We start from the raw sequence: 20,124 nt of genomic DNA on the forward strand, positions 1-20,124 counted from the left end.
TCCTCTCTGAAATCAATCAAAATGTTTGTTTTTTAAAAGAGAGAGATTTCACGCTTTTACTAGTAACTGGTAAGAACCCGTCTCTCCTCTGTGCTCAGCAGACGCGTCCTCACAGGCGTCCTGGCCCCGCAGGGACCCAAGCAGACAGGCCGGGACTCTCTGAAATGGCTTTATTAAAGGCTATTAATAGAAAATAGAGAATACAACCGGGTTACAAGGAGTCAGTAAGAACGTTCCTCTTGGAAAACCGTGTATCAAAGAGGGAGAGGCTCCAAGAAAAGAAGGCCGCTCCGTCCCCCGCTCCGGGGGGCCCGCCACCCCGAGATTCCCCATGTGGGCGGCGCATCCGGACCCGGGGGGCAGGGGACAGACCCGGGGGCGGGGGCGGGGGGGGAAGGGCTCAGGCCCGCGTCTGGCTTCTCGGGAGGGAGTTTGCAAAAGACAGTCCACCCGGAGCAAGACGCTGAATCCTTGAGCTGAATCCGGGGAGCGGGGGGCGGGGGGGGGGCGGGGGGGGTAATGGGGGTGGTGAATCCCAAAACATACAGGCTTCCGCTGAAAAGGGTGTATTTTTTTAAAAAAAATAATACACAGAAACTCCTGGTTTTAGAAGCTCCGTCCCGATACCCAGGGAGGAAAAAGGTGGCGAGCGTAAGAGCTTCATTCCCCTGATTTGGAGGCACCGGGCGTCGATCCCCAGGAGGACGGGCAGGGACCCCTGTGCCCAGGAGGATGCGGATCCGAGGAGGCCCCCAGGGTCGGGCAGGGTGCAGACCTCGGGCAGGTTCCTTGACTCCCCAAAGTGGAGCAAAGCAACAGGACTCGGGACCCCTCTGGGGTTTCCCGGGGGACCGTGAAGGGGCTCCGTGGCTCCAGGAGAAAGTGGGAGAGATGCGCATCGTCTCCCGGGACAGACAGGTCACCTCGTGGGCATGGTCCCGGGACACGGATCTTCCTATCCTGCCACCAACGCCGAGGAACGCAAACTCAATGCCTGCACGGCCCCCGGTTCTTAAGGGACCCTGCTTTCTGGGCTGGGGCCCCACCGCTGGCCGGGGGGGATGGGAGGGGTTGGCCCCTGCTGGGACCCCAGGCTCTGTCCCTCCCACCTTGCTGGAGACGTCTCTGCCCTTGTCTGTTCAACTACATTTAAACGGCACAGAAAGAACCTGTATTTGCCACAATAAAGACGGTCAGCAGCCCGGCCGGGGTGGCTCAGTGGTTGGCCGTCGGACCTGTGAACCAGGGGGTCAGGGTTCGATGTTGGCCCGGGTTGCGGGCTGGATGCCCAGTGTGGGGCGTGCAGGAGGCAGCCGATGCATGGGTCTCCCTCCCTCCCTCTCCTTTCCTCTCCCTGAAATGAATACAAATCTATTCTTAAAAAACGAGACAGTCAGCAAACGGAGGCAGGTCGAACCCAGGGCCCAAGGGGCCAGATGAGGTTTGGGGACACGAAGCAACTGGCGGGAACCAAACTCCAGCACTGGCTCGGCCGCGGCTTTGGCAGAAACCTCCCTGGAAAAAACAACAAGAGCGCGCGGCCGCGTGCCTCCCCTCGGAGCCAGAGGAAATATCTGGAAGTCGTTTCCGATCTGTCCCGTGAAACAAAGAGGCGTTTTTCTTTTTTAAAAAACAAAAAACCCCCAAAAAATCCAGAGGCTTGGACCAGGTGCTGGCTGGCAGGAGGGGCGGGGATTAAGGCGTCGGTGAGCAGAACACAGTGAGAGGTGCCGTGTCCATCACGCTGGGGCGCGTCCCGCGGGTTCGCGCAGCTCCGGGGGGCCGGGCCGACTCCGGTGGGCGAAGAGGAAGGGTGGCGGGTCCACTCCTCCCACCCCGGTGGGTGCAGGGGCCGCCCTGCTCCCCTGGGCAGCCTGGGAGCCACGCTCACTGGAGCAGCAGTGGGCCGCGCGGTCCCTCTGTCCCTCTCCGGGAGACGCCGTTGCTATGACGACAGAGGTCTCCAGGTCCCCGCAGAAACTGGACTCCTGAGCATCTGCGGGCGGGCAGGCCTCGGGAGGGTCCGTGGTGACCGGCGGGACCTGCCCCAGCCAGGGTCGGGCTGGAAGGTCTCGCAACCAATCAGAAGAGCCCTGTCCTCGGGTGACCCCGCCACCCGCCCTCGGCATGGAGAGGGGGGGCGGGCGGGGACACCCATGGGCCACATCAGCAGCGAAGAACTTCCAGGAGGAAAACGGTACAAACCCAAGCAGAGGGGTAGCCCCACCGCCGCTAGGTCTCGACAGGAAAGAATGAGACGTTAACACAAAACGTTTAGACATGCAACGCGGACGGACGCAAGGATGCCCGGGTACCGGGCATGGGCCCAAAGATGCCCCCGGCCAGGCCTCACGTCGGTTTCCTGGACATGACGCAGGGGCGAAGGGTGGCTGGGATTGGGGGTGAGGGTGGGAGGGGGGCATGTGGGGAACAGATCTGCCCACCCTGGCAGCTGGCGCGCTGCTGCCACACTGCTGAGGGCATCACCGGCGACCACCCATCCAAGGTAAACTGTCCAAGGAAACCCCCACGGAGAACAAAGGGGGGAATGGGGGACGAAGGAGAAGGAGATGGAGGCCACGCTTGTCACTTGTGTGACTGGTGGAGAGAGAGCCCTTTGCCAGAGGAGCGGGAACCGGTGCACAGCAGGAATGCCTACCGGTCTTTAAAAATTCCAAATGCAAAAACTTCGGTTAGCAAATCGTGGAAAACGGCAGATACATCGGGTCTTAGCAAAAAGAGGGGGGAGCTCTGGAAATCTGGACACGGCGATTCTTAACAGTTTCCAAAAGATTCAAAAAAATAACCGCGTACAGAGACCGGGAAAGGCCCCAGGGAGAGGCTGCCCGTTCCGCCCGCGCCCGCCGGCCGCACCTCGGCGGGAATCGTCGGGGGGGTTCTTGGTTTCTCTGTGGGGTCTGTGCGCGTGTGTCTGACTCGTTTTTACCAGTTGTCCAGGAAATCAAACCCCGTCTTCAGGATGACACTGCTCCCGCTGACCTGCGGGAGAGACGAGAGCAGCCGCGTCAGCAGCAGGACTTTTTTTAGGGCCGAGTAACCTAAAAACAACATCTCGTTTAAAATGACCCAAATGAGGGAGCTGCTTCCGTCCGCGAGGCTCCCTGACCGCCATTTGCCTCGGCGCTTGGAGCCAGAAAATTTAAAAATCAGGTTCCATGCGACCGACATGCCTGGATGTGGGGTTGCGGGGACGAGAAGAGATAAACCAAAGAACGTATGTACTTATAGGCACAGCCCATGAAGACCTCGGGGAATGGGGAGGGGCTGGGAGACGGAGGGTTGGAGGGGGGGAGATCTCTGTAATACTATCAACAATAAAAAAAATTTTAAAAAATCATATTCAATGCAAGCTACACTCAGCCCAGATCTACATGCTTCTCTCTGTCCCCCAGACATGTCTGTGAGCAGCTTCTAGACCAGTGGTTCTCAACCTTGGCTGCACATTAGAATCACCCAGAAATCTTTTTTAAAAATCCTGGTTTCTGGGCCTCCTCCTCCGGAAATTCTGTTTCTCTGTTACTCATGTGGTGGCCCCACCCCATCACAAAGAAACAGAATTTCCAGAGGAGGAGGCCCAGAAATCAGGATTGTAAAAAGATTCCCAGGTGATTCTAATGTGCAGCCAAGGTTGAGAACCACTGCTCTAGACCAACCCGCACAGCAAAGGAGGAAAGCGTGCCTCTCTCTTTCCTGAAAGTCAGGCATGTGTGAATGCAGTCATCACGGAACAAGAGAGCACGTCACAAACAGTCTTTCTGATGTCACACACACACACACACACACACACCACACACACACACAGCTTGCAAAGCTGAGAGAATAAAAAGTATGGGGAGGCCCAGCCGGTGTGGCTCAGTGGTTGAGCACCGACCTATGAACCAGGAGGTCAGGGTTCGATTCCCGGTCAGGGCACATGCCCGGGTTGTGGGCTCCATCCCCAGTGTGGGGCGTGCAGGAGGCAGCCGATCCATGATTCTCTCTCATCATGGATGTTTCTCTCTCTCTCTCCCTCCCCTTTCACTCTGAAATCAATAAAAATATATTTCTTTAAAAAAGGGAAAATATAACAAGCATTGGTGAGGATAAGGGGAAACCAGACGTCTTGCTCGCGGGAATGTGAAAGGGTGCGGCCGCCTCGGAGTTAAACACGGAGCTGCCACCTGCTCCCGCGATGCCTCTTCTGGGATCCACCCCGAGGGACTGGAGCCCTGGCCGGTGTGGCTCAGTGGACAGAGCGTCGGCACTCGGACTGGAAGGTCCTGGGTTCGATTCCTGTCAAGGGCACGTGCCTGGATGGCGGCTCGATCCCTGGCCCTGGCCGTGGCTCGTGCGGGGAGGCAACCAACGGATGTGTCTCTCCCACATCAATGTTTCTCTCCCTCTCTCCCTCCACGCTCTCTAAAAATCAGTGGAAAAATAGCCTACCTCGGGTGAGGATTAGCAAAACAAAACAAAACCAGAAACAAAAGCGGGACCGCGAACAGGTATGTGCTCACGATTCACAGCCGCCCGGAGGTGGAACCGGCCGTGTCCCACCCAGAGGAAGGGCCCACCCGCCCGGAGTGGGGCCACCCACCTGTGCGGCGCTGGGTTCGGAGAACAGCTCATCCGCCATCTCCCCATCGATGGGGCCGGCCCCGGGGGAGAGCGGCTGGCCCATGGGCTCCGAGGGGGCGCCCTCCTCCAATGCCCCGACGGGCGGGGGTCCCTCGGGCTGGACGCCGGCGCCGGGAAGGGCCAGCGGCTCCGCGCGCGGGTGGACGGGCCGCTCCGCCTTGGCCTCCCTGTCCCTCGGGGCGGGGTCCGGGCGGTAGCTGGCGGGCAGCACCTTCTCCCCCTTCTCCATGGACTTGATCTGGCTGGGGGTCAGCGAGGGGAACTCGGCCTGGGGCCCCTCCCCGCGGGAGCGCTCGGCATTGATCTTCCAGAAGGCGGCCTCCTCGTCCTTCCGGGCGGGGCCCAGGGCGTCCAGGCTGGAGGACTTGCTGCCCTGGGCCGGCCGGAGGGCCTGGGGGGCCTGGCAGGCTTTGGACGGCGGGCGGGGCTCGCTGGCGGGGCCGCCACTGGGCTCCTGGATGGATAAGGAGGAGACGCTGAACTCCATCTGGCTCTGCAGCAGGGGAGATGGGCGGGGGGGGGGACAGAGATGACCCTTAGAACCCCGGGGACAGGCGCGCAGCGCACACAGCCCCCAGCCCAGCAGCGAGAACCAAGCTTTGTTGTCCATTTTCTAGAACTCTTTCCCTCTCTCTCTTTTTAAAATATATCTGTACTGATTTCAGAGAGGAAGGGAGAAGGAGAGAGAGAGATAGAAACATCAACGATGAGAGAGACTCATGGATCGGCTGCCTCCTGCACGCCCCACACTGGGGACCGAGCCCGCAACCTGGGCATGTGCCCCGACCTAGAATCGAACCGTGACCTCCAGGTTCATAGGTCGACGCTCAACCACTGAGCCACACCGGCCGGGCCTCAATTTCCTGATTATGGGCTCCCGATATGGGTAACAGAGAAGCGCAGGTCCTGTGATAAGATCCAGGGGTGGTGACCAGGCCACAAAGGACTCAAGTTCAAATCCCAAGCTCAGAGCCCTGGCCGGTGTGGCTCAGTGGATAGAGTGGCGGCCCACGGACTCAAGGGTCCTGGGTTCGATTCCGGTCAAGGACACGTAGACTCAGTCGCAGACTCGAACGCAGACCCCGAACGGGCCGTGTGGGGAAGGCAACCCATCCATGTGTCTCTCTCAGTTCAGGGTTTCTCCCGCTTTCCCTCCCTTCCACTCTCGCTAAAAACCAATGGGAAAAAAAATACCCTCGAGTGAGGATTGACAACATCCACGGCGCCCACAGCCCCCAGCCCAGCAGCGAGAACCAGGCTTTGTTGTCCATTTTCTAGAACTCTCTCCCTCTCTCTTTTTAAAATATATCTGTATTGATTTCAGAGAGGAAGGGAGAGGAGAGAGAGACATCAGCGATGAGAGGGCCACCAGGAGTGACGCCCGCGTGGACAGCACATCGCCTTGGCACCGTTTCTAGACACAGTGCCCGGGATCTCACTGGATCGCTAACAGCCTGTTTCCGGGTGAACCGGCCACGCCCAGCGTCTTTCCGAATTCCACAACGGAACAGATACAGAGACGCCGGTGTCTTTAAATAGAGCTCTGCCTCGGGGAGCGAGCCTGGACTTTGATGTGGAAATTGCAGAGTGAGGGGGACAGGGAGGCCTTCGTCGAGCCCGGGCTTTTCTGGGAGCAGCAATTTCTCCCGCGGGATCCCGCGTAGAAGCCTCAGGAAAGCCAGGCCGTCTGCCTACGTGGACTGGAGGGGAGGGGAGGGGAGGGGAGGGGAGGGGAGGGGAGGGGAGGCAGGGCCAGAGGCACCGGGTGAGGCCCAGGGCGCCGGGGGCGAGTGGAAAGGGCACGCAGGCAGCACTGGGCTGGGTGTGACCTTCTCGAGGGGGACGGACCTGCTCCCTCCACATCCCCGCTCCTCCCGGGAGGGCGTCGAGGAGAGGGGGCTGGGCGGGTTGACCTGGTTTGGGCGCTTTGGGAGGAAAACCAGAGCTTACGGGAGGAAAACAGCCTGGAGTATCTGACCCTGAGTCCTCTCCCCAGGGCAGATGTTATGTTCTGTTGTGCAAGTGAGACATGACCACAATCTCCTTTAAGAAACAGCCCTCCTGGCCCGGCCGGGGCGGCTCAGTGGTTGCGCGTCGACCGATGAACCAGGAGGTCAGGGTTCGATTCCTGGTCAGGGCACAGGCCCGGGTTGTGGGCTCCATCCCCAGTGTGGGGCGTGCAGGAGGCAGCCGATCCATGATTCGCTCTCACCATGGATGCTTCCATCTCCCTCTCCCTCTCTCTCCCTTCCTCTCTGAAATAAAATCTATATATATATATATTTGTAAAGCAGTCCTCCTTGACCAATGCGGGGGTGCTGCGTCTCCTCCCACAGCCCCCCAGACCCAGGGGTTTGTTTGTAGTGTGTAAAGCGCACCCCGCCGGGAAGGCGCGGGAGGCAGGGAGGAGGAGACGGGCCTTTTCTCCTGTTAGATCTCGTCTCCCTCGGTCCCAAGCCTCCAGCATTCCCGGCTGAGCGGGTCTGGGACTGCCAGGGGCTCTGACCGCCTCCCCTTCGACCTGCCCCTGAAGGTCACGCCACTGGCAGCTCGGACAGGCGGGGCCCATCCGACCGGGGGCAGAGCAGCCAGCGGGAGCGGGGCAGCCTCTGCACCCCGTGATGAGCGCCGGAGAGACCATCGAGTTCCAGGTGCGATGTCCTTATTTCTGGAAAGAAAGTCGTTTTCCGGGTGTGGAGAGAGAGCCCCCTTGGGAGAGGAGGGGAGGCCGGCCGGGCCCACGGTGCAGAGCCCGGGGGGACGCCCACCGCTCACCCAGGAAGACTGATGGGTGAGATGCAGTGGATGCAGGTGGGCGGGTGGGCAGGCGGGTAGGAGGAGGTCCAGGTCGCCCTCCATCTTTTTTTTATTTTTTAAACCATTTCAGAGGGACAGACACATCAACGATGAGAGAGAATCACGGATCGGCTGCCTCCTGCACGCCCCACACTGGGGATCGAGCCCGCAACCCAGCCCTGTGCCCTTGACTGGACTTGAACCCGGGACCCTTCAGTCCGCAGGTCAGCGCTCTATCCGCTGAGCCACACCGGCCAGGGCTGGCCTTGGCTCTTTGAGAGGAGAGATGAGGAGTGAACCGGAACCTCTCTCCCGTCCGGCGATGATGCTGACAGCCCCACCAAAGAGCCGGCTGGGGAGGGTGTGCGGGGTGGGGAGGGGGGGTGGGAGGGGGTGAGGGAGTCGGTCCGGCCAGGACAGCGTGTCGGTGACCCCAGGGGGGAACCGGGGCTCCGCTGGCCACGTCCGTTCTAAAAACAGAAAGACCACAACGGAGCGCAGTGTCTATTTCTGCGTCCCACTCACTGGAGAGGAATGTGAAAATCGCAGGGAAGGGGGCGCGCAGGCGGCCAAAACCAACTGTTTGGCTTGGCGGCCTCCGCAGATCTAGACGCCGAACGGAGGCTGCAGCAACGCCGTGGGGGGAGATGAGGGTTTTCTGGAGCAAATCCTAATAGAATCGCGAACCAGCGAACGTCCACTCTCTCCGCGGTGCCTCCCAGGAAGGAAGAGGACGGAGAAGCGGGGAAATAGTGCCCGGCCGGCCGGTGGGGCTCGGTGGTGAGCGTCGCCGTGTGAACCAGGAGGTCACGGTTCGACTCCCGGTCAGGGCACAGGCCCGGGGTGCGGGCTCCATCCCCAGTGTGGGGCGTGCAGGAGGCAGCCGGTCCATGACTCTCTCTCATCATGGATGTTTCTCTCTCTCTCTCCCTCTCCCTTCCTCTCTGAAACCAATTTCAAAAATACATATTTTTTTAAAAAAGGAATAGAGTCCAGACAACTTGGGGATGGAAAGTACAGTGAGAGTGGGGGTGGGGGTGGGGATGGGGTCCCCAGAGCCCAGCTACCAGTGCCAGGCGTGACGGCCTCTGCAGGCGTCTGTCTCCCCAGATACTCCCAGCGACCAGCCCAGAGCACGGGAATGCCAAGCACGGCTGGGCTCCCGCCCGCCCCCCTCTCGGGAACATTCCAAGTGCTGGGTTTTTTCCTCTTGAAAGATCAGGAGCCTGAGAGAGGCATCCACCGCGGGGTCCCAGGGGCACCCTCCCCACCCCCGCTCGCCTGCCAGGCCGACAGGAGTGGGAAAACGCCGGCCCAACCACCCCCAGCCCAGCTGGGCCCCGCAGCCTCCCTCCGAGCCCCCCTCTCTGATGGAGAAGTCCGAACAACAGAGACGGGACCAGGGAGGGAGGATGAGGGTCGGCTGGAGGGAGGAGGGACGGGGAGGGAGGATGAGGGTCGGCTGGAGGGAGGACGGACGGGGAGGGAGGATGAGGGTCGGCTGGAGGGAGGAGGGACGGGGATGGAAGACAGAGGGATCCCAGGAGGCTGGTGCTACACCGAGACCAGTCTGTGCCCCCCTGCACCCCACTGCACACACAGTAGGAACAGGCCCGTGGGGGAGAGCTGGGGGATGGTTCCGCCATCAGGGGCCCTCCTGCTGAGAGCTGTGCTCCACCGGGCAGCGACCTCTGAACCCTGGCACCGGGCAGCGACCCAGTCCCCACACAGCACCAGCTCGCTCTCCGCAGGGGGAACCCCGGGGGCCGGCCTAAAGGAAGGAGCCCACACAGAGGCGCCCCCGGGGCTCTCAGCTCTGCCCGCACGGCCGGCAGCGTGGACAGCGTGGCCGGGGGCAGCTCGCCGGCCTCAGGTATCTGAGCATCAGGCCGAGCGTCAGAGCCGGGAGAGCTGGGGGCATGTAGGCAACACGCACGCACGCAGGCGGCCGCTGCACGGAGTCGTCGGGGAAGATGAGAGCCTACAGGTCCCAGCAAGTCCACCGACATGTGACGGGGCGGCTGCAGGGACGGCTGGGCGGCCAGCGGTGCTCCTGTGGGTTCCGCCAGCACACGCAGCTCTCCCTCACGGCTGCCTCTACTGTGTGTGTTTGTAACGGGTTTGCACTGATGTCAGAGAGGAAGGGAGAGGGAGAGAGAGAGAGAGGGGCATCCATGATGAGAGAGGATCATGGATCGGCTGCCTCCTGCACGCCCCACACTGGGGATGGAGCCTGCAATCCGGGCATGTGCCCTGATCGGGAATCGAACCGTGACCTCCTGGTTCCTAGGTTGACGCTCAACCACTGAGCCGCACCGGCCGGGCTCCGACCAGCCTGTGAGTCCGAAGGCAGAGAGTGACCAAGTCCAGGTCGCAGGGGGCAGGTGGCTCCAAGCCTGAGGCCGGGAGGGGGGGTGGGGGACTTTCTGGACGTCGACCTTGACTCATCAGGACGGGGGTGGGGACAAGAGCCTCCGGGCTCCGGGACGCCCTCCGCCGGCTCCAACCCGAAACCACCCACGTCCGACCCGCAGGTCGACCCGAAGGTGAGGCCGCAGCGTGAGCCCCGCGGCCGGGAGGGCAGCGGCTCCGCCCCGAGAGGGGACAGGCCTGGACGGGGACGCTGACCCACAAAGACGCGCCCGGCTGCAGGGACACGGTGACAACGGGTGACACACTAACTTGATTTTATCGCGCCTGCTCAAGTCACCGGGCTCCCGAGGGACCCGCCGGCATCGGCGGACAGGGACGGGCAGCACGAGGGTGACCCCACTGGCCCCGCATCCAAGAACAGAGCTGTTCTCAAAACCTTTTCCGGGCTCCTGTCCCCCACATTGGCCCCGGGAGCCGAGACCCGTGTCAACAGCTACCTGGGCACCACCCCCCCCACCCCCCACCCCCGCCAATCCTCACCCAGGTTATAAACAGACGAAATGGCCCTGACCGGTGTGGCTCAGTGGATAGAGCGTCGGCCTGCAGACTGAGGGGTCCCGGGTTCGATTCCGGTCAAGGGCATGTACCTTGGTTGGGAGCACATCCCCAGTGGGGGACGTGCCGGAGGCAGCCGATCCATGATTCTCTCTCATCATGGATGTTTCTATCTCTCTCTCCCTCTCCCTTCCTCTCTGAAATCAATAACCATGTATTTCAAAGAATAAAAATAAAAAATAATTAAAATGAAAAGCTCCGCTCACAGCTCTGCCCTACAGAGCACCCCCACCGATGCCCTCAGGGCTGAGCCCCCACACCCCAGGCCCCCACAGAGGGGAGCTAACTCATCGCCAGCCCTCCCCCCTCCTCGCCTCTCCCCGGCGGGCCAGCCCATGTGGGGCCGCGGCCTTCCGAGTCCCGCGAAGGCTGCAAGAGAAACACACAAGGATGCAGGTCCTGCTAAGAGGGCGGGCCAATCTAGACCGAATCCAACTCACCCTCGTCTCCCAGGAGAAAGGGGCCGAGTGCTCGTCCTGCCAAGTTATGTCCTGAAACGACAATTCAAGAAGAAATCTGAAACTGGAACCCGAACGCCCCGGGCAAACATCTGCCAAGGCCGCAGGGGAACCGACCCCTGGGAACCATCCCAGGTCCTGGCTGGGAGCGGGCCTGGCGTCGGGGCGCCCTGGGCAGAATGTGCTGACGGTGGCCTGGCTGTCCCCTACCTTCCCGAGGCTGCCAGGCACGCGGCTCCCGGGCCAGGCAGACGGCGCTGACCACCTGCCCACCTGGGAGGCCCAGGACGGATGTTGGGGAGAAAGGGGAGGGGGCCTTAGGACCCAGGGCTCAGCCCTCGGGCAGGAGGCAGCTGACCCAAGGGGCCAGGGGATGATGATTAGCCTTTAGAGCAGCGGTTCTCAACCCTCCTCATGCCGCGACCCTTTCATGCAGTTCCTCACGTGGTGGTGACCCCCCGATGTCATGGTTACAAACGGAACGTCATTAAAGCACAGTGATTCATCACAAAACAATATGTCATTATCTATGTGTTTTCCCATGGTCTTAGGCGACCCCCGTGAAAGGGTCGTTCGACCCCCAAAGGGGCCGCGACCCACAGGTTGAGAACCGCTGCTTTTGAGGCTCAGTTTCCTCGTCTGTCAAGCTGATGGGGCAGAGACAGGCTGTTGGGGACCAGCGAGGACGGTAAGAACAGGCATCACGCTCTGTTGGCCGCGGTGGTGTTGTTCTGATTGGAGGAGGCACAGCCTAACCTGGCTGGGAGCAGCCTGTGGGCCTGGGCGCTCACCTGGACATGCGGCCCCTCCCCCCCACCTGGGCGCTGCCTGTGATCACGGAAAGATCGACAACCTTGTTGCAGACCAGAGCCCCAGCCCTTTGAAGACCCCCCGCCTTTGCATACCCACAGGCCTTTGCAAATCTCCAGCCCCCATTACCTGTGAACTGCCCGCTGGCGTACCAGGAGGCAGCTGATCCATGATTCTCTCTCATCCTTGATGATTCCCTCTCTCCCTTTCTCTCTCTCTCCCCCTTCCTCTCTGAAATCAATAAAAAATATATATTTTTTAAAAGTTTATAAAAAATTTTTTAAAAAAAGAGAGGGAGCGTGGGCCACCGCCCTCCCGTGTGGAATGTCAGTTAAACCCAAGTTATTTTCATTTACAAACTCCTTCCTCCAAAAATGGCCATGGGCTGCCGGGAGGCATGCGCTTCGACCAGCCTCTCTGACCCGGAGTCTGCAGCTGCGGGCTCCTGCAGTGTGTCCCTGTGCGGGTGGGTGTGTGGGGGTGCGGGAGGGTGCGGGTGGGTGTGTGGGGGTGCGGGAGGGTGCGGGTGGGTGTGTGGGGGTGCGGGAGGGTGCGGGTGGGTGTGTGGGGGTGCGGGAGGGTGCGGGTGGGTGTGTGGGGGTGCAGGAGGGTGCGGGTGGGTGTGTGGGGGTGCGGGAGGGTGGGGGTGGGGGTGAGGGGAGGGGTGTGGGGGGGAGGAGTGCAGTTGAGCCAAATGACTTGAAGGTCCTACAATGCTACGATCTCAGAAATGATACAACAAGAGGGACCTTGTTGGCAGATGGGAAAACAGGCGGTGGACGGACCGTAAATCTCCTTTCATCTCGATTTGGGCCTGGACAGAAAGGGAAGGGAAGGGCGCGGGGCCCCTGGCCCAGGGCAGGGCACCCCGGGCTGGACTCCCTCCTGGTGGGATCTGCTCTCTCTTCTAAACATCAATCGTGCAGCTTGCGTCCCTCTGCTGCACCGGCTCACGTCGTGACAGGCAGCCGGGACCCGCTGGCTGTCCGGTTCCAGAAGGTGAATGAGTTCGGGACTCTCAGCCCCAAAGACTCGGCCTGGAGCTCGGAGAGCCAGCCGTGTCCCTGGTCACAGCCAGCGGGGAGCGGCCGCGCCAAGGGGGTCAGACGGGGAGGGCGCCTCTCCGCGATTTCTCCCCAATTTGGTGTCAAGTCCATCGTCTGCTGTTGGCTCCCGCAAGGAACCGAGTCAAGGGGCACATTCCTGAGATTTCTGCCATTCTGAGCTCATAAAAAAATAACAGAGTGCCTGACAGAAATAAACACGCCACACAAAAATGCGGCCGAAGCTCTGATGTCAGCGCTGGCCTGCGCTCCAGCCCCAGGGGGCCCGGATTCAGGACCATCACCCGGGGCCTGGACGGGGCTGCGGCCCCACCCCCCACTCCTCCCTGCAGCCGACGCTCCACATTCCACGTTAAATGTCATTTCTGCAATTCAATTTCTTTTTTTTTAAAATATATTTTATTGATTTTTTACAGAGAGGAAAGGAGAGAGATAGAGAGTTAGAAACATTGATGAGAGAGAAACATCGACCAGCTGCCTCCTGCACACTCCCCACTGGGGATGTGCCCGCAACCCAGGTACATGCCCTTGACCGGAATCGAACCTGGGACCTTTCAGTCCGCAGGCCGACGCTCTATCCACAGAGCCAAACCGGTTTCGGCTGCAATTCAATTTCTAAAGACCTTGGGTATTTTGCTTTTGAAATTATTTGGCTACAAGTAACTCTATAATTGGCTATGATTTTTTTTTAAAAAAAAAATATACTTTTATTGATTTCAGAGAGGAAGGGACGCGGGAGAGGGATAGAAACATCAATGATGAGAATCATCGATCGGCTGCCTCCTGCATGTCCCCCTACTGGGGATCGAGCCTGCAACCCGGGCCTGTGCCCTTGATCAGAATCGAACCCAGGACCCTTCGGTCTGCAGGCCGACGCTCTCTCCACTGAGCCAAACCAGCCAGGGCTCATTGGCTGTACTTTTTCATTGATTATTAGAGTGGAAGGGAGGGGGAGACACAGAGAGAGAGAAACATCGATTGGTTGCCTCCCGCATGTGCCCCCTAACGGGACTGGGGATCAAGCCTACCTACCCTTGACCGGAATCGAAGCCAGGACCCTTCAGTCCAAGGGCTTATGCTCTATCCACTGAGCCACAGCGGCCGGGCTGACCGGCTACGGTTTATCTGTGGAAGTCACGTCTGTTCCAAAAGTATCCAAAAAAGAGAAGCTCCGGACGGAGCGCTCACTGCGAACCTGGAGGAACTGCATGAGCGTCCCGTCCCCGTGGGTGGCCTTGCTCAGACCACTGAGCACGTCTTCCCGTGGATCTGACTGCTGCCTCTCAGCCTGTGGCGCAGGGACAGCACCTACGCACGGCTCTGCAGTGGGGGTCCCTGAGGTGCCCCCAGGTCGGCGGAGGAAGGACGCGGGGAGCACAGGGCCAGGCCACTGGCAGCCCCTCTCCTGGAACATTCGAAGAATTGCTTCTGCAGCCCCTCGAGCCCCGTGAAAGTCCTGTCTGCACACTGGGCCTCTCTGAGCGCAGACTGGGGGCCCTCCTGGGACCTCCCCCCCGGCTCTAGGGCGCACCTGCCATGGGAGCCAGCGGGAGTGGCCCCCTCCCCAGGTCCTAACTAGACTCGGGTCCACACAGGAACTATCCACAGACACCTGACTCAAGACTCTCTGAAGAGGCCCGTGACCAGCAGCTGCAGGCCTGGCCGCCAAGCAGAACCCGCGAGGATGCTGTGTCCACAGCGGAACCCGTGGGCCCCACCTGACTTCGTTTCACCAGCCCAACCACCTCCCCAGGTCGGGGCGGGGGGCCTTTTCTCTGCCAAGGGCCACAGGAAACCACCCACTTAAAAATTAGCCCGGCCAGTGTGGCTCAGTGGTTGGGTGTCAACCCAGGAATCCAGAGGTGACTGGTTCCATTCCTGGTCGGGGCACATGCCCCGGTTGCGGGCTCCATCCCCAGTGCGGGGCGTGTAGGAGGCAGCCGATCCATGATTCTCTCTCATCATGGATGTTTCTCTCTCTCTCTCTTCCTCTCCCATCCTCTCTGAAATCAATCCTACATAATAAAAGCCTAACATGCTAAGTGTCTGATCATTCGTTCAGCCAGTCGCTACAACACACACTGACCACCAGCGGGCAGACACACCGACCGGTAAGTTAGATGGCTGCTGAGGTGCAGCCAATTGGACTGGGCAAGACGGGCGGGACACGTCCTGGAGCCCTCCCGCGGTCCCTCCCCAGCCCCGATCGTGCACAGGCAGGGTCCCTCACCCTGGCCTGCACCCTCTCGCAATCTGGGACCCCTTGAGGATGTCAGAGAGCCGGTTTCAACCTGATCCCCACAGACCAGGCTGAGGAACCCCACTGGTGCACGAATCCATGCACCAAGCCTCTAGTAACAATATAAAATAAAATAAACAAATAATGACGTCTATTAAAAATAGAGGAGGGAGGAGGGAGGAAGAATCATTACAATATGCTCTTTTTCTACCAACTGCTTATTCTTAGGGACTAAGAGCTGCCCACATATTCATGGAATCGATGGTTTTCCCTTTGAATTGCAATATGTTTAACGCTGCTGATCGGAGCGTTTCCTCGAGTGGAGTACAGATTGCACTTCCGACAGCAGAAAGGCAGTTTCGGCTGAACCGTCGGCAGCGTCCACCAGGAATGCGAACGCCCAGCCCAGGCCTGCAGGGAGGCCCGTGTGGCGGCAGCGGGACCAGGGGGCACATGGAGGACAGAGCCAGGGAAGTGAACAAAAAAACAAGTAGGAAGTTTAAAAGGGCTGGTCGTGCCCGGCCGGTGTGGCTCAGTGGTTGAGTGTCGGCCTGAAGACTGAAGGGTTCCAGGTTCGATTCCGGTCAAGGGCATGTACCTTGGTTGTGGGCACATCCCCAGTAGGGGGGTGTGCAGGAGGCAGCTGATCGATGTTTCTCTCTCATCGATGTTTCTAACTCTCTATCCCTCTCCCTTCCTCTCTGTAAAAAAATCAATAAAATATATTTAAAAATAATAAAAGGACTGGTCGTGCCCGGCTGGTGTGGCTCAGTGGTTGAGCGTCAACCTATGAACCAGGAAGTCAGGGTTCGATTCCTGGTCAGGACACATGTCCGGGTTGCAGGCTCCATCCCCAGTGTGGGGCGTGCAGGAGGCGCCAATCCATGATTCTCTCTCATCGCGGATGTTTCTCTCTCTCTCTCTCTCTCTCTCTCTCTCTCTCCCTCCCTTCGTCTCTGAAACCAATTAAATAAATAAATAAATGAAAGGGCTGGTCTTATTTTTTCGAGAAATGGCTCTTTTGGCCGGCGCTAAGGGGATCTCTTGCTTAGGGTGTAAAAGTGACTCCTGCCAATCAAATGGTGACTCCAGACCAGCCACCGTGCTCTCAGCGGTCCCTCCCTGCCTGACGGTGAGCTAGTCATTTCATTTCTCTGCCAAACCTGTTCCCCGGCAGCCGGCAGCCGCGGGGGCCAGGGAGGGGCCTGTGCTGCTTGCTCCCCGGGCTCAGCTGGGTCAACGGCTTTCCTCCCAGGAGCCCCAGGGGCAGGGTACCTGCCAGGTGCTGCTGTGGGCAGAGAACCCCCCTGCCCCCCCCCCCCCCATCTGCAGGGCAGCTTGTGCCACTGGCTCTGGACTCATAGCCACGTTCTCTCTAACTCCTGCCCAGAGCCAGGGCTCAGGACGCCAGGGGCAGAGACACCAGAGCCACACTACCCTGTCATCTTTTCTAAGACATCCACAGACCTGCCAGACGGCGGTGGGGACCATAATGACACATCCACATTCTTTAAAAAAACAAACAAGTCCAGAATGCCGAAAAGCAACCCTCAAATTTCCCTTTTGCTTTTTCTGCCGAAGGCTGCCCTAGCCGGTTTGGCTCAGTGGTTAGAGCACTGGTCCTCGGACTGAAGGGTGTCACGGTTTGATTCCAGGCCAAGGACATGTACCTGGGTTGCAGGTTTGATCCAGGGCTCCAGGTGGGTCTTGAGCAGGATGCAACCAATCCATGTGTCTCTCTCACACTGATGTTTCTCTCTGTCTCTCTCTCCCTCTACTCTCACTTAAAATGCTATGGGGCCTGGCCAGCGTGGCTTGGTGGTTGAGCGTCAGCTTATGAACCAGGAGGTCACGGTTCGATTCCCGGTCAGGGCACATGCCCGGGTTGCGGGCTCGATCCCCAGGGTGGGGCGTGCAGGAGGCACCAGTCCTCCTCCATGAACGGCCAACCTTTCGCCAGCTCTAGGGGATGCATTTTTACTTATTTATTTTTAAATATATTCTTATTGATTTCAGAGAGGAAGGGAGAGAGAGAGAGAGAGAAAGAGAGAGAGAGAGAGAGAGAGAGAGAGAGAGAGAGAGAGAGAGAGAAACATCAACGATGAGGGAGAGTCACGGATCGGCTGCCTCCTGCACGCCTCACACTGGGGATGGAGCCTGCAACCCGGGCCTGTGCCCTGAGCGGGAATCGAACCGTGACCTCCTGGTTCATGGGTCGCCGCTCAACCACTGGGCCACGCCGGCCGGGTTAGGGGATGCATTTTAAATTCCATGGTGCCGTGAAACCACAGCCACTGCAGGCAGAAAGACAGACGCCCGGGACAATGCCCGTGGATCTCCCCTTGGAGGCCGTGTCTGTGCCTGTGCCCTCCGTGCTGAGCTGGTCAGGGCCTCAGCCGCCTGCTCTAGGCCCGCCTGGCACAGCTCAAGGCTGACAAACAGGGCTGGTTTGGTCTGGAAGCACCTGCAGGTACGACCGTAACAGTTCCGTTTGTTTTTAAATCAAATTTAACTCAGGAAGGGCTCAGCCTGGCACCCGGTTCAGGAATGACAGTCCTAAGTGAACTTGGCCACCTCTTCCTTATCAGGGGCACTGGGCCCTTGTTTGGCCCCGGCTTTCTGATGGGGAGCAGGCCTGTGGGTATTCTTAGCGAGACCCCAAACTAAGGGAAACTGACAGTCACTCGCCAACATTTGGTTTGTTTTGTGTGTGTGTATGTTTTGATATTTTTTATTGATTTCAGAGAGGAAGGGAAAGAGAGAGTGAGAGAGAAACATCAATGATGAGAGGCAATCATGGATCGGCTGCCTCCTGCACGCCCCACATGGAGGATCCAGCTCACAACCCGGGCATGTGCCCTGACCGGGAATCAAATCCTGACCTTCTGGTTCATAGGTTGACGCTCAAGCCCTGAGCCACACCGGCCGGGCACGGGCCAGCATTTGTAAGTACAGTGCTTACAGGTTAACTTCCTCTCGTATTTATTTCTTCATGACTTTTCCAAAGAGGCGCTGCCGGCATTTTCACCTCCCCGCTCTGAGCACAGACCCTGCAGACATCTTTAGAGAGATGCATATTTTCGCTCTGGAAAGGTCTCAGCTCTGGGAATACATTTTCGACCTATACTGTCATCCCTCCGGCTTGCCCCACCCTCTTTTTCCTGGCTAAGCAAGTTCATGTCTAATGGAGACTTCTTTTTTTTTTTTTTTTTTTTTGTAAATATATTTTTATTGATTTCAGAGAGGAAGGGAGAGGGGCAGGGAGATAGAAACATCCATGATGAGAGAGAATCGTGGGTCGGCTGCCTCCCGCGCGTCCCCCACTGGGGATCAAGCCCGCAACCAGGGCATGTGGCCAGACCGGAAATCGAACCATGACCTCCTGGTTCATTGATCAACCACTGAGCCACGCTGGTGCCACCCTTTTGCCAGCTCTAGGGGATGCATTTTTATTCATTTATTTTTTAAAATATATTTTTATTGATTCCAGAGAGGAAGGGAGAGGGGGGGAGACAGGAACATCGATGGCGAGAGAGACTCTTTCTTTGATGCTTTCAGAATAAATCGACATCGGCCGCCTGTTTCTGTCCTTCCCATGTCCCCGGCATCCACGTGGGCTTAGGGCCCGACCACAAACCTTTTGTGTTAACAAATGTCCCCGCACAGCCAGGCCTGGAGATCGCATGCAAACCTCCTTCTTGGCCAGAATCCCTCCCACCGGCCGCAACTTCCTTGGCCAAGCTCTCCATGCGGGGCGCCTCCTCCCTGCCACCTCCCAGCCTCACCACCAGCCTGTGCGGGTCTCACTGTCACGCCTCCTGCTCCCTCTGACTTGGCGGCTCTCCTGCAAAAGTTAAGTCTCAAAGGCCCCCCAAAAAGCACCGCGCGAAACCTAAGGGCAGGTTTCAGCTCAACCAACTTCGGAGGAAAAGCCCGGCTTCTGAGCAGCGCGGGGCCCCTCGGGGCCTGGTGACCGGGTGGGGGGCACCCCTGAGCTTTTCTTTGCAGCGTCTGTGTCTCCCCAAAACGTACCCCTGCGTTTTTTTCCGGCGGAAACAAGAGGCCACCATGCTCGCCCCCCAAAACAAGGCTTGTGCATCTATTGGCTCCCTCGGAAAATGTCCCTTTCCAGGCCTGGGTTTTGCCCCTTATCTCCGGGGGGGCACCTCTTCCTCCCCCTTATCTCGCCTGGCAATTCCACGGCCCCTGGCAGCTCACCAACGCGACTCTGTCATGTGCGGGGCGCCCCCCGCGGCCGGCTCGGGGAGGGGGGGTCTGAGGGGGCCAGAACCCGCTCGTCCGGCTTAACACCCCCGCTGTGTCCACTTTGAGAAACAGCCCGGGAGGCCCAGCGGAGAGGGCGACACGGGGGGTCCTTAAAGACCTCCTCCTGCTCTCGGGAGCCCCCCAAACTCCCGGGGAGCCCCCACGCCGCCCCTCGGCTCCTAGACCGCCGCTCGCACCCCTGCGCCCTCTCCGCTCCAGCCCCCGCTGCGGGCAGGTGCCCCCCCTCCCCCGCGCGCCCCGGACGGGCAGCCTCGGCGCGGGGAGGGGCGAGGGTCCCGGTGCTGGTCCCGGCCCGGCCGCGCCTACCTCGTCCCCGAAGCGCACCAGCTTCTGGCCCGTGGGTCCGCGCAGGCCGGGGAAGCGCGCCGGCTCCTCGGGGTCCCCAGGCGCGCGGGGCGCGGGGACGCTCGGACCCACCAGGCAGCGGTCGATGATCGCGTCCTGCTGCGCGGGCGGCAGGCGCGCCCACTCGGGCCCGTACTTCTCGCGGATCCGCTCCTTGTCCTGCATGATCTTCCGCGCCATGGGGCTCAGCGACGCGAAGTAGGAGAAGCGCTTCCGCTCCCGCTCGTCCAGGGGCCGGTTCCCGCTCATGACGACCGAGCGCGAGGCCGCGATCGCCGCCGCCATGGACGCCATGCCCCGCCGGCCGCCGCTCCCCGCGCCCCCGCCCCGCCCGGAGCCCCCGCCCCACCCCGCGCCCCGCCCCGCGCGCCCTCCCGCCCCGCGCCCCTCCCCGCGCGCGCGCCCCTCCCCGGAGATCGGCGCCCTTCCGCCCCGGGAGCCCCGCCCTCCACGTCCTCCCACCCCCGGAGTCCGTCCTCCGCGCCCCGACCCCCTGGGA

The 20,124-nt window shown here is 60.0% G+C and overlaps 1 protein-coding gene across 1 annotated transcript; it reads right to left on the minus strand.

The window, feature by feature from the left end:
* Nucleotides 1–1,577: 1,577 nt before the first annotated feature.
* On the minus strand, nucleotides 1,578–19,919 carry LOC308535425 (uncharacterized protein C1orf198; the record flags this gene model as incomplete). The annotated part of the gene is made up of 4 exons (XM_081114316.1): nucleotides 1,578–3,000; nucleotides 4,598–5,131; nucleotides 10,863–10,913; nucleotides 19,587–19,919. The coding sequence occupies 4 exons, from the start codon at nucleotides 19,917–19,919 to the stop codon at nucleotides 2,944–2,946; spliced, it is 975 nt and encodes a 324-aa protein (XP_080970442.1). The 3' UTR covers nucleotides 1,578–2,943.
* Between the last annotated feature and the right edge of the window lie 205 nt (nucleotides 19,920–20,124).

Source organism: Myotis nattereri (assembly GCF_964212035.1).
Source record: "Myotis nattereri genome assembly, chromosome: 20".
NCBI lineage: Eukaryota > Metazoa > Chordata > Mammalia > Chiroptera > Vespertilionidae > Myotis > Myotis nattereri.